This window comes from Buceros rhinoceros, unplaced genomic scaffold (genome assembly GCF_000710305.1).
Source record: "Buceros rhinoceros silvestris isolate BGI_N320 unplaced genomic scaffold, ASM71030v1 scaffold12329, whole genome shotgun sequence".
NCBI lineage: Eukaryota > Metazoa > Chordata > Aves > Bucerotiformes > Bucerotidae > Buceros > Buceros rhinoceros.
The window spans coordinates 63879-77270 of NW_010430979.1; the positions used below are offsets into that span (position 1 = coordinate 63879).

The 13392-nt window shown below is 36.2% G+C and overlaps 1 protein-coding gene across 1 annotated transcript in view; it reads right to left on the bottom strand.

The window, feature by feature from the left end:
* The window catches only part of JMY (junction mediating and regulatory protein, p53 cofactor), a 40045-nt gene that overhangs the window by 3071 nt on the left and 23582 nt on the right, over positions 1-13392 (bottom strand). Inside the window, exons 4-8 of the mRNA XM_010143250.1 lie at positions 13068-13233; positions 9501-9688; positions 5076-5162; positions 2413-2508; positions 711-1257 (exon numbers count right to left, since the gene is read on the bottom strand). Of these exons, the coding sequence (XP_010141552.1) occupies positions 711-1257; positions 2413-2508; positions 5076-5162; positions 9501-9688; positions 13068-13233 (1084 nt within the window). The remainder of the gene's footprint in view (positions 1-710; positions 1258-2412; positions 2509-5075; positions 5163-9500; positions 9689-13067; positions 13234-13392) is intronic.

The following is a 13392-nucleotide window of genomic DNA, read 5'->3' on the forward strand; positions in this document are numbered from 1 at the left end:
ACGCGCGGACTTTTGCGCCCCGCCCCCCCCCGCCCCGGCGTGGTGAGCCATTGTGGGGCGAAGTTTGTAAGCGGAGGGAATTGCCCGATCGAGATGTATTCTCCCTCATCTCTTTCTCTCCCTTTCCCAGTCCAATTTTTACTTCAAGGGCATCTGTCTTATTAAATGTGCCTGCTTCTCTCTCTCATATATGTAGCCTGTGTTATCATTTTCTAAAGCCTAACAAGCTCTTATCAGCACCTTAATGAACATCAAAAGTTTCGTGTGTGTGTTTTGGCAGGATTCCCAGCTAAAACATACTATTTCGTCGCGTCCCCTTTCGGTAGGGGGAACCCCCCTTTTTCAAACCGCGACATTCAGTTATTAAAAAACCACTCTCAGGTGAAATTTATAATATTTGCAGCGTTGGCTCTAAACTATATCAGAAAAGATTCTTTTAGAAAACATTTCGTTCCATTTTCTAGCCAATCTAACATGGTATGTCATAGACTCAGTTTCATAAGTGTTTTCTCCCTCTGAACAAGTACACAGCACACCATCAATAAAGGTCCTATCATTTGTTTGAATTGCCATCCGTTGTCAACTGAAAAGGATTTCAAACTTTCCCATTAATAATTATAAATGAATCACAGCATACACTTTTCTGTAGAGCCATTCAAAAGAGGAACTGATGTGCATTATAATTAAATTCACAGAAATTAAAACATTACCTCTCCTCCTCTGTAAACCCTCTACATCACCCGTCTTCTTAAGCTTCTTCTTGGCACTAACTAACTGACTGCTGTCAAACAGATGTGCTGGTGGGATGCCAGAAGAATGCTGGACTCCCTTCTCCACACTCTGACGTTTAACAAAGCTGTCACTTCTCTCTAAGGATTTGGTGGCATCTTCCTTGGAGGGCAAAGGTGGAGGTGGAGGCAGTGGAGGCAAAGGGGGTGGAAGCGGTACTACAGTAACAATCTCTGATGGAAGATCCTTACTGGCAAATGGAGAAGTACTAACATGAGGCAGTTCAGAGGTAACATCATTGGGAGGTAATGAAATATCTTGAAGTTGTTCTAAGCTTGTGGATTCCTGTACTTGCAAAGGCTGAACTGCATTTTCTGATTCCAGCTCTTCACTTTTCTTTTGGATTTGTATGGTTGCTGGCAAAGATTGAGGCTGATCAACACAGGACGTTGAGCTGGCTGCACATTTTCTTCTTGCATGAGCCAGCCGAAGTCTGGTGGATTTAAGTATTACTTGCCCAGGGTACCGCTAAAGTGAGTAAGTTATTCGCAATTAGATAAATACATACAATGCATTATTCTAGATTCTAAGTGCGTGTCATTAAGATTTGCCTTTGACAAGTAGAATTCATTTGCCTCTTTAATTCATTTTCTCTCAACATACTGAACATAAGAACAAAGCAAATACATCCTCACTTTTATGTAATAATTCCTTTTCTTAGTTTTTATTCTCAGTTAAGCCACAATTTACATCTGATTGGACTAATCAGGGATAAATACGGTTTAGAATTAGGATTTCACTAAGAACCAGATTGCACATTTAGAACCGTTTTTTCTGGAAACTACAATTCAAAATTCCCTCTCCCTTTCCTTTTCTGGAACTGGTCAATGGCTCCCTCTGCAACAAAGTCCTCTTTGACCTCTGCTTAAAAAGGTATCTCTTGAAAACATCATTTTGAGACTTTTGAAAGTATTTTTAACTTAGTTCTTAAATTTGCTGCCTCAATAGCTGTCTTTACACAATCTGTGGTAGGCCTAAAGCACTAAAGATCATAACAATATAAACATACACTCAGTTCATTAACAGTTACTGGTTAAAGTAATCTGGTTTAATAACAAGCTATGCAATTGAAAAGCCTTGCAGACAAAAAGGCTATGAAGACTCTACTGCTTAGCAAGACTGCTTTCCAGTAAAGAAACTTCTCATTCCTGTATTTTATGTAGTCAGCAAAACTAAGAAAAGTCTCTGCCAGTTAATACAATCCATTCTCTTTCACTTTCACCTCCTTCCTTATTCTCTCCCCTTCATTCCACTCTGATACTTAAATTGAAATAGGAAGGGGCAGGTACAGGCAATCTCTGGTAGTGGGGAGATGTCAATGTCAGATGGTAATGCTCTTTGTGGGGAAACAGAATTTAGATTACACTTTTTTTAGGAATGTTTGGTGTCTTGTCACATGGTGTAGAAGTAAGAGTGAACAGCAGCTTATTATGGCACTGGGAATGCATCAGCCAGAGGAATTTGCTATCAACCAATACCAAATTTTGTTGTAAATTTACTGAAGAACAGTTAACTGCACAATGAAAGAATAGGTAATAGCATAGAATAGTCCTGGAATGAGTAGAAATTTCTTTTGCAAAAGAAACTGGTGGAAAGGAACAACTTTTCTTCTGTGTAACAGACCTGTTTAAATGTGCGAAGTCTGTCCAGTGTTTTCTGTCGTTCCTGACTAACCCAAGAGCTCTTTCTTTCCTCTTCATCTTGTAATTGGTCTCGCTTCTGAAAAAAATATATGGAAAACATGTAAACTTTACATCCAATGCTATGTTTAGCGTAATTAAAAAAACGGAATTAAAATAACATGTCTCCTAATTGTTAAAAGTTATCTATCAATCTACTTCTCAAATAAATACGTTTATGAACCTTGAAACCTGGCCTTTGTTTTCCCCTTGAAAAAATATTATGCATTTCATGTTTTATAATCTCAAAGAAATGCAAAGCTCAGTAAAGATTTCAATCTGGAATTCGAACACTTTAAGACTTGCTACCTTGGAAGATGAGAAATAACAAGAGACCTGACAGAATATTATCCTAAAGAAAGGCCCCTTAAACTAAAACTGGAATACATGAGACAGACAGCAAACCAGTATCCATTTTCTCTCATTCCAAGAACTAAATTGCAAGGATGCCCACTTAAAACAAGTCTTATTAGTATTTTCACGGTGTAAGAAATCATAATGCCACAAAGTTTTGAATCCAATACTGAGCAAATTAAATAAACATTTTCATTGTAAATTACAGTGGTAAATTAAAGTTTTGTATTTAATTAACTTAAGATGTCAGTAATAAATCCAGCTTGATTTTCTGTAATCTTTCTGCAGTAAAGGTTTGAAGCTCTTCCTTAGAGCTAAGACACCTGTCTTTTTTCTTGTCTGGGTATCTTACCTCAGTGAAAATGCACATTTGGATCCACATCCTTTAACTAATCATCCATTACTACAAAACTTCCGCAAGTTACATTTTTGAAACAAAACACTATTCTTCAGTCAAATTTATTGAAACTGGATGCTAATTATCAAATGGCAAAAGTCACTGCATGCAAGTTCAAAAGTTATCAGGAAAAGTGATAGAACGTGACAATAAAAAAAAAAACCCTAAGTAGAAACAGCAAATTTCGTTCTTAAATGACCTGTAGCATTTAGTATTACTTTGAAAAGCTCATCATCATCACCATAATTAAAAACTCTGATTACTTTTGAGAACTTCTACTGTCATTCAGTCCACACAAAAGCAGTGACTGCCTGCCTGCCATTTTCAGAATTCAGATAGTGGCCTGCTGTCCTTCATAAAGAGCCAACTCCTGTGATTTGGAAGGAAGTAAGTATAGATGCATTAGGGAGAGGAAGAGGAGAATATGTCTGAAAAATAGTGAGGACAGGAAATAGGAAAAGGTGAAGAGGAATAGAAGCATGTGGTAAAAAAGAAAATAACAGAGCAATGGAGCAAAGAAGTTAAAACAAGCATTAAGAAAAGATTATAGCATAAAGAAAGGATAGTTCTACCACCACACCTGTATATTACATGTGCAATCACCTAAACTTCTCCTGAAGCAGTCTCAATGTTTTGGTTTTTTTTTTGGTTGGTTGGGTTTGGTTTTGTCTTGTTTGTTTAGTTTTTTGGTTTTGGGTTTGTTTGTTTTATTTTTAAGTAAGAATAGTGAAATTGCAATTCTTAATTGGTTTCAGGTTTGGACACCCTTGAGGTTATCTTTTCAAAATTTTATGAAATGAAAACCAGTGGTTGAAAACCTACGTTACAGTAACAGTAGAACTTTTCAGTTACATTATTAACAGAAAAATAGATAAAAATATATAACATAAGGTTCTTTATGTACTGCAAGCAGGCAACTCCATGAAATAAATAATGAAAAAGCCCTGTAGTGTTTGAGAGACAAGGAAGTTCTTCAGCTTTGTCAAACTTTATTTTTAAGAGTGATAAATGGACTACAGTCCACAGTAAATTCCTTTCCTTTACTGTAAGAACTGAAAAAAAAAATATTTTTTCTAAGTTCCTGAAAGAGTATGCCAATGTGCACTGTCTTTCACAAGCAGCCTTCTCATAAAATAAATTATGCAGCAGACTTCTAGACAAAAGTATCAATGTTAAAAATGTATGAGGATGAAATAGAATCACTTTCACTAATCTAATTGAAAACTGAATTAAAAAGACTTGGATTTCAATGCATCTTTGTCAGTGATCTTTATTAAATATTGATACTATATCAGCTCTCAAACCTAGCCCAGAATTTGAATATTCTTTAAGACAAAGTCTATCATGTTCAGCACAACAGTTAAGACTAGCTAGCCTATTCTCTGTGATGAGACTATGCAGAGAATCATGAAGCATACATCCTTATACAACACAATTCAAATTACTTCTTTTGTAAAAAGAAGAAAAACAATGAACAAGCTTATTCAGATTCAAGAATAAATGTGTATGTTCTCCTGACTCATCTCAGCATATCTTACAGTGTTACTCTCAGATGTCTGGAATCATTTCTGCGCATGTGATAACAAACAGCGTGCTGCCTAACCCTTATAGCAGTTATCACTTAGACTGTTAACCTAGCATTGAAGAACTGTTTCATTTGCTTGAGTTCAATGTCATCCTAACACAGCTATATACTTCCCCTTACCAACATAGTATGATAAAGAAATCCATGATGCAAAAATCAGGGATACACACTTTTTAAGACCAGCTATCACTCTGAATACTCTCCCCATTAATGTATTATGAGGAATGCAAGGTATTAACTAAAAAATAAACTCAACAGCAGGACAACTTACTAGCTGAACAGTATGGTGCATTTTGTATTCCTCCTCACTCTGGTGACGCTGTTGGATCTTTTCATTATGCTTTGCGATACAGATCTCCTATAGAAACATAAAATATGAATTTCAACTATCGATTCACAGGGTATGTCACATTTAGAAAAGAGTACTATGAATTAGAAAAATTATAAAGTCTACTTCAGACAAGCTAATTTAACTCACAATAAAACTACAAAATGGAAACAAAACCAAGACAGGCAAACACAAACCTATCACTTTTAACTGTCAAAAGTAACTGTCAACTTCTTGAAAAGTCTGTTCTGTAATATCAGTGGCAATAAACACCACCTTGTCAAATTCTTCATAAAAGCCTTGGGTAACTCCATGTATCTGTACACGTAGCTAACAACTAACTCTCAAATATACCACATATTTCTATTTATGCAACTAAACAGCTTTCCATTTACAAGTGTCAGTTAATCTTTTGCATGTACAATCTGCAAGCACAAACATTAAAAAGTCAATACAATTTTACGTGTGTACAGGCAGGTTTACTCTTAATTTACAGACAAGTTTGCATCTGTACTGTGAGGGTTAGAAACAAGCATTTATTACATTGTTTCAAATAAGAACAGGTGAAAATAATAATACGAAAGCATAGTAAGATGAAAAAGAAGATGACAAAGAAGAACATGAAAGCATACCAAGTAACCCTACGCCAGCTGTCACTGCATCTATGTAACACCTGTTTTGGCATGGCCTACACTTTAAACTGTGAGCTTGTGAAGTAGTAAAGGTGTCCTACTAAATAGATACAACAGCATGTGAGGAAGCTTCCTAGATCAAAGCACACATTATGAACATACCCCAAACAGCTTCACCAAACAGTTGCTTCTGCCAGTCTGCTCATGATATGGAATACTCTTCCTGGATGTAAATTAATTTAATTTCTTCACAACTCCATTTTTCCAAATATATTTTTCTAGAAGCCTTCTACACAATCTTTTTTACCTTGACTGTTTGCTATAAATCTAGAACAGCTGCTTGTTCCATGTGATCCCCTAATTACTACTGCTGTGCAGCCAGCAGGGGGTAGACTGGGATAACAGAAGCAATATCCTGTATGAAAAATCCACAATCAGCTTCCAAGAAAGAGGGAAAAAAGCGAGACTGCTATTTGATTCTTATTTCTGAGGAATCAATTCACTGTCATCAACACAAAGGAACATCAAGAAATGATTGCTTAACAAATGCAAATAGGTTTGCTTAAAAAATACAAGAATAAAAAGCTTATACTCATGGTAGTACAGTGGAAGAACATCAACCTCTGTAAAACCATAAATTTTAAAAATGCTGGCTCAGTTATTCAGAATCACAGGTGAATGAATGACGTTTCTAAAAAACCTTTAGCAAAAGGTCCTAAATAGAGTTTTGGTACAATTCTTTGACATCATCAAAAAATAAAGTTATCAACTCAAAAAACAGGGAAGGAATTTCAAAAACCAAAATTAATAGAGACTATAGTCACAGGTGTTTATATTTATATTACAGGTAGTCACTGCATTATGTCCTCAACAGAAAATATTTTCAAATACCTGGATGAGGAAAAAACCTCCTCTGAAAAATAATAAATGATGATAGAGAATAATTTCCCTCTTGTTTTCTTAAACATGGTATCTGCTAGAAAGGAAGCATTCTCCTAAGGGAACCTTCAGTTGCCAAAAACCTAGTAAGGAGCAAGTACTGCTCATTTCTAAATGTATCACAAGACTCTGACATGCACCACTTAATGCACAGCTTGTTTTTAATTTTCAACTGCAGAACAGACAAGGTGAAGAAAACAGAATAAGAAAAAACACCACCAAAACCTCACCAACCCAATCCGAAACAGAACACTTGTTAACAGGTCTGTTTTAAGATACTTTGCTGGAAGAAGCATAGTGAGGAACACAATTTGAAAACCATTAAGACAACTCTCATTCAATAACATGTTCAACAATAAATGTTTCTTAAATGAGAGACAGACAGACTTCGAGGAAGAGATTTGCAAGAGTACGTACTTTCCAAATGGACCCTCAAAAACTGTTTTTTTCAATCCACGTAACATTCAGTCATCAATGCGCTCATTCTCATCATCTATCCAGAGTCTTGCTTTTGCATTCCATCTGGATCTTTGTTCTGCATGCTTAATTTCCAACTGCGAACACTTAGAGCAAGAACCCTTTTTTTTCCTTCCAGTTTTGAAAAGTATAACTACCCACACAAGGCATTATAAATAGTGTTCATTAACAATTAATGAATGGTCACTCAAGCTACAAAGCTTGTTTATGTCTAAATCAAAGCCACAACAGTCTTGATTTTCAGGTAGTTACTAGTAAGCTTAGTAGGGCTCTGCATTATTCGGAATAATAAGAGCATCCACAGCAAATACCTCTAACGTAAATATTCATCAAAATGGCTATTTTGATGAATGGCTATTCTTTTCTGCCCAGTGAGGGCCACAAAATGGCACACGACAATTGATTCTGCCTATTCTTTTTGCTGGAATAAAAAACTTCCATTTCCCCTTGCAAGTTTAAACATACATGCTATTCTATTCTGTGTTCTCTTTAGAAGCTGAAAATTAAGAATCTCACTGCAGATAATGCTATGCTGGGAAATGAAATCAGTAGAAAGCTGGAACTCATTCTGAGAGTGCCGTGATGTTCAGTAGTGAAGTTCCACATGAAGACAGAACCTGAGGTCTGAGAACAGTACAGCCACGTTCTTCCAGCACAATGTTTAACAGAAGTGTAACTCCTGCAGACAAGCAATACTACCACATACAACTCTGTATCATGCCTCAGTGCACAACCAGGCATGCTGCAACTAGTGTTACAGCCTAGAACTAAGTCCTTCCCCTTAAACAAGGTAATGGTACCATAGTATAACCATAAAACAAGTCAGTCAACTGAAGGTGAGCAGATGATTATACAGATAAGAAGGCATGCTAAAAAAATCTCTACTCCTGATTCAGGGTTGCACCTCAACATGTTAACTCCCCAACCAGTGGAGTTAAGCAACCAGGCTGTCGCTTTTAAACAGGTTTGTCTACTCTGTAAGATGCCAGCAGTATCTTTTCATATTCAGATGATAACAGCATAACTATTATAATGTAGCCTATGTTGATAAGCACAACGTGACAGATAGGACCTATTTCTTAAAGTACTAAAAAGCCCGGATTCTTGATAACTTTTTCTTTTTACAAACTCACATAAGACAAAATCTCGGAGCAAACTACTTCCCATAACTGGCTAACAACAGACATGTGTTTTTTAATAATTTATTTGCAGTCTTCTCTACACTGTTTTAATCAGAGACAAGACAGGGTCTGAAGAAATATAAAAAAGTCCCAAACATAAAATGTATCAACTACTGTCTCGTTTGCTCTGTTACACTTCAGATTCAGGTACAGAAATAGATACGTTAATTATGAAGGGGAGGCAAGACCTGAAGGCTTCAACACTCAATGTACTAGAACCGTTTATATAAAGGAGTCATCTCCCGCATCAAAGGACATGACTGGTAACTTAAACTACACCAACTCCTGATTGATCCCAATTGACTCCTATTGATCCCAATATAGAATGAGGTCTGAAATGAGACTTCCACATGGCCTTACAGTATATAATATGGGGTACCAACCTATTATAAAGTATTACTACGTTTTCTCAAAACTTTGATCTATTCTACTTGTTAAGCTATCTCGTTCATTAATAATGCATATCAATGTAACCAGAAACTGCTAGGGAACAATAAACAAGTCTTCTTTTGAAACAATAAGCAAGTTATTCTGAAAAAAGGAATGAATATACTTATACACCTCACACACAATTTCAAAACATTAGCAACACTCTTAAATTCTGTAAAACATTCCAATCACCTAACGCATGAGTAAGGGTAGTGGTCCTAAAGAGCACACCTAGTTTGACGAATAAGGAATATATACTGGATTTTGTATGTATCCACTGAATACAGAATATCAATGACACAGACATAAGTTTAAAAGGATGAGGTATGAGAATGAAAATAAAACTCAGTGAGAAAACACCCTTGAAAATTCTCTTCTGCAAATACAGATAAACACGCTCTCTGTAAAAACATACATTCTAGCATGCACTCTCCACATGAAAGTATTCTGATTAGTTAATAGAAACAAATTTATTTGTTGAATTCAAAGTAATTAAAGGTTCTTTTAAAGCTAAAAGGTAAATTGAATCTTAAATATATCAATTTAATAATACATGCTGTTGTATTTTGTACTCTGCAAAACAACTCCTAGTAAGCGGTAAATAAAATCCACAAAAATTCTGGGAGACTTGGAAGTTGTATTTGAAATGAAACCTTTTGAAGTTTTATTAAATTTGTTAATTATGCTAGAAATTTGCAATTTAATAATACCTTCTTATTTCTGAGGTAGGCTTTCTTGGCTGAAATACGTCCACGCCGTGCTTCCAGCTGGCGGATTTTTTGTTGTAACTTTTGCAGCTCCTCTTTTTGCAAGTGTATAGATGTTGCCACATCCTCTTTTTCAAGCATGGCTTCCATACTTTCGTAAGTGTCATAATACACCACTTCTTCTCTCTTCTCTGTTTTAAAAATACCAGCAATGAAAGAGTCATCTCAGTAGTTTGTATTTGATCAACATTTTTGTTTTGTTCAACAACTCTCCCAGTGAGAAGCAAAATTTAATGTAGAAGAATGCTATAGTCCTTTTAGAGGACTCCAAAAAACAAAGGTCAGAGGAAAAGCACTAAGCAAAGCACTGTAGGCTTTAAAGTTCATATGAAGAACAGAAATCAATACCAGTGAAGTATAGCCTAGCATGCAGGTAAGCTTGGAGCATTAAAAACCAAGTGCAACTGTAAACATACACTTACGTCCATAGCCTAACTTGATCACAATGTCCAGACGTGTTTTTGGGTCTCTTACCTAATACAAGGGAACCTGATGTGCAGTAATACCCCTGGTCTTCCCTATGAAGTTCAGGATATACAGGCTCTAAAGTCTTTGGCATAAGACTGCTGCCACAACAGACTATGAATTTCATGAAAGGGGAATCAGACAACACCTAAAATTCTCTCTTAGGATTCTGCTTCTCCTCAGAGGCAGCAGAGGGAGGGTAACTTCAAGGCAACCATTCAGAGCATTACAGGCTTGAAAAGGAGGTCATTACTAATAGCTTTATCAATACTCATGAATTTTAGCATCCTGACTGAAGCGTTCAGCATAACATTGAGCTCATCTCTGAATGCTGCCTTTTCATCTCCTGCCAAGAAAGAAAGAGTGATGATTATAAATCCTTGCATAATGCTGTGATGAAGCAGCAAAGGCCTCTTGTTCCTTATTTCACTGGCATACCAAGTAGGATGTTTTTGTAATACTCCAAAAGGGACACGCATTACTCCTGCCTGAAACAGGCAGATGCAGCTGACATGACTGCACCACTAAACCTTCTCATTTCAAGTTCATCAACAACTTTTAGCAAGACCGTAACTTCCTCCTACTTCTGCTACAAGATTATTTGGGGAGAGGGACGGGGTTTTTCTTCAGTACACTGTCCATTTTAAAAGCCATTGTCACTTCATGTTATTTTTGTGTACAGTCTCTACCACAACCAAAATTCTGACTGTCATGCTAATTTCAGGTCAGCAGAAGATACGGCAGGACCAGAAAGGAAAGCACAGCACTATATTAACCTTAAAATAAAAAGAGATCTACTAGGTCATATACTTCAGACATGAAGATTCATCCATTTGTAAAACTGCTAATTGTGTAGAATCCATTTTGACACACTGGTGAGTAAGACTCATGGCTAACAACAGTTATATTTTGCCATGCACTTAAAAAATGGGAGAATTCACAGCCAAATTTTGTTTTTCAACACTTTCATGCATTTAAAAGACAGGAATTCCCAAGTGCATCTACCACAAAATCACCTCAAAAGAATGTACCTGTAATTTGTATGAACAGGATAAGACTCTTTGAAGTTCTAACCTTAAAAATTAACATTTTGTGAATTTCATTGCAGGTAGTTGCTTAATGACAGCAGGAAACTAGTACTGTTGTTTATAATGGGGCAGTCTATGATATCAGATACTTTTCTGATCCAGTGTGCTGAATTTGCAAAAGAAAATATTTTTCTTTTAGCTTACAACAAACTGGCAGCCAAAACAGAATCCTAAACTCTCTGAATCTCTGCAGAGCCAATAAAGTCGAAGAGTAAAGGAACAGCAACAGCCTCTACAAGTCACTGTAACAGATGTATTTCAAGTCACACATATGTGAGCAATTAAAAGGCTATTACTTTAGTGACAGTAAGTATATTTTTAAAAGGAAGCTTAACAGAAGATATGGCAGACCATTCTTTTCTCTTTGACAGCACAGGAAACATACTAAGCACAAGAAACACATACTAAAAGGCTCCTATATGTTTTATATGCTTTTGGTCAGATTTGGTGCTGAACATCTTGAAGAGATGTAGCCATTTCAGTGTCACATTATTCACATTAATTGTTCTGTAAGTACAAAGAGGTAATTTCATCCTTCGAACAAAAACCACACAGATTTAAGACTGTGTATTTCATTTTCTGTCCTATGGGATATTAACCAAGAGTTGTTAAAAAACAGTAATTCCTTCTAACACAGAGAGCTGGCATTAATAGAAAAAAGCAACCACCCTACCAACTTTAGGATTTATTATTAAGGAATACTTTACAAATTTAAAACAGGAAAGGAAGCCAGAACAGTGAACTATTTTGTTGTCATGGAGGAAGGAGAGAGTTAGTTGGTTCAGATGACTGGGGCTTCTGTCTTATTTTGGGTCAGGTTATAGGGTGGGGTTTCTTTTGAGATTTCTGGAGAAAATATTAGTGACAAGCCATAACAACCTATGATGTTTTTACAGCAAGCTTAATCTCCGAGGACCCTTGAGTTTTACCATCATTACATTAAAGAGAAATGATTTTGATACATATTCCTTCTCAGGCTTCTGTTCAAGGGATTTCCTTTGGTTTGCAGGTAAGCAAACCACACCGTAACTTCAGTAGCAAAATTAAGTGTCTGATTTCCCAATTACAAAAACTAACTCTAAAGAATTAACTAGCTCTCCACAGAGGCACCTGATCAAAGCTGCCACATTACTTTAAGTCATGTACACAGTTCTCAATCCTCATCTTCCATACATGCAGTTACTGTTGCCATCACAAGCTTAAAAAGAGGAGGTTCAAACAACAGCGAGAAGAATCTGTGATACCTGTTTTCTCTTTTTCCAGACGCAACTCACCACACAATCCATCTTCAAATCTCTTCTTAAGTGACTTTTTTATCTGTAACAGAATTTGCTTTGCAAGCCCTAATGCACTAAACAGTAAAACAGCTTGTCTGAATAAAAACTTTAACTACAGGAAGGTCCAAAGGACAGAACTGGATTCAGAAATGCTGTATGATTTACCTGTACCATTTCCAAGGTTTGTAAGTACAGAAGGTATAGTAGGTTCTGGAAACTTAAGGTCTGCATTACTGCTCTAAATCAGTGAGACTGCAATACAACGAGCTTCAAAGTTTAGCTGAAGAACTCTGATTTGCAGGAATACCTTCTGAAAACCAATCACTTCAGAGAAATTAAAGTAACAATGCAAATTTTTACTAAGTCCAGCAATTAAGACATTTCCTCCTCCCTGCATTTGGTTTTCCAAAATTTACATAGTAACTTACATGATTATTTCCAAACACAGGCAGTGAAAACAAGACTAAAAACTTCTCTATGTGTACGTACACATATGTATACATACACATTTACGGCTTATGAACAGGTGTAAATTTTAATTTAACAGTACTTATGTTAGGAGATCCAGCTCTTCACATGGTAAAGAATCTATTCTCACTTCATTCTCATAGACTTTACTAGACTTTTACGAAGAGAATTATCTTTTACAGATCATGTCTTATTTAAAATGTATAAAGCACCTGACATGAGTCTTCTGATGCTTTCAAGTTGTGCAGTCAGCAGCAGCTCTTCACATTTCAAGATCTCAAACTGCACTTCATACAATTGAAGCTGTAGATCGTAATAATCAGCTTCTAACTGATCCAAATGGGCTATAGCTTCTGTACCACCTTTCAGGCTCTGCATCTAAAAGAAGTGAAAAAACAAAACACAACACAGAACTGCAGGAAAATCAGGAGAACAAAACCACACACTTTACAATTACACCTAGACACAGTCTGGTACACTAAATGTAACATGTTAAAAGGGAACACATTAAGAGGATAAGATAGATTTTGTACAGCC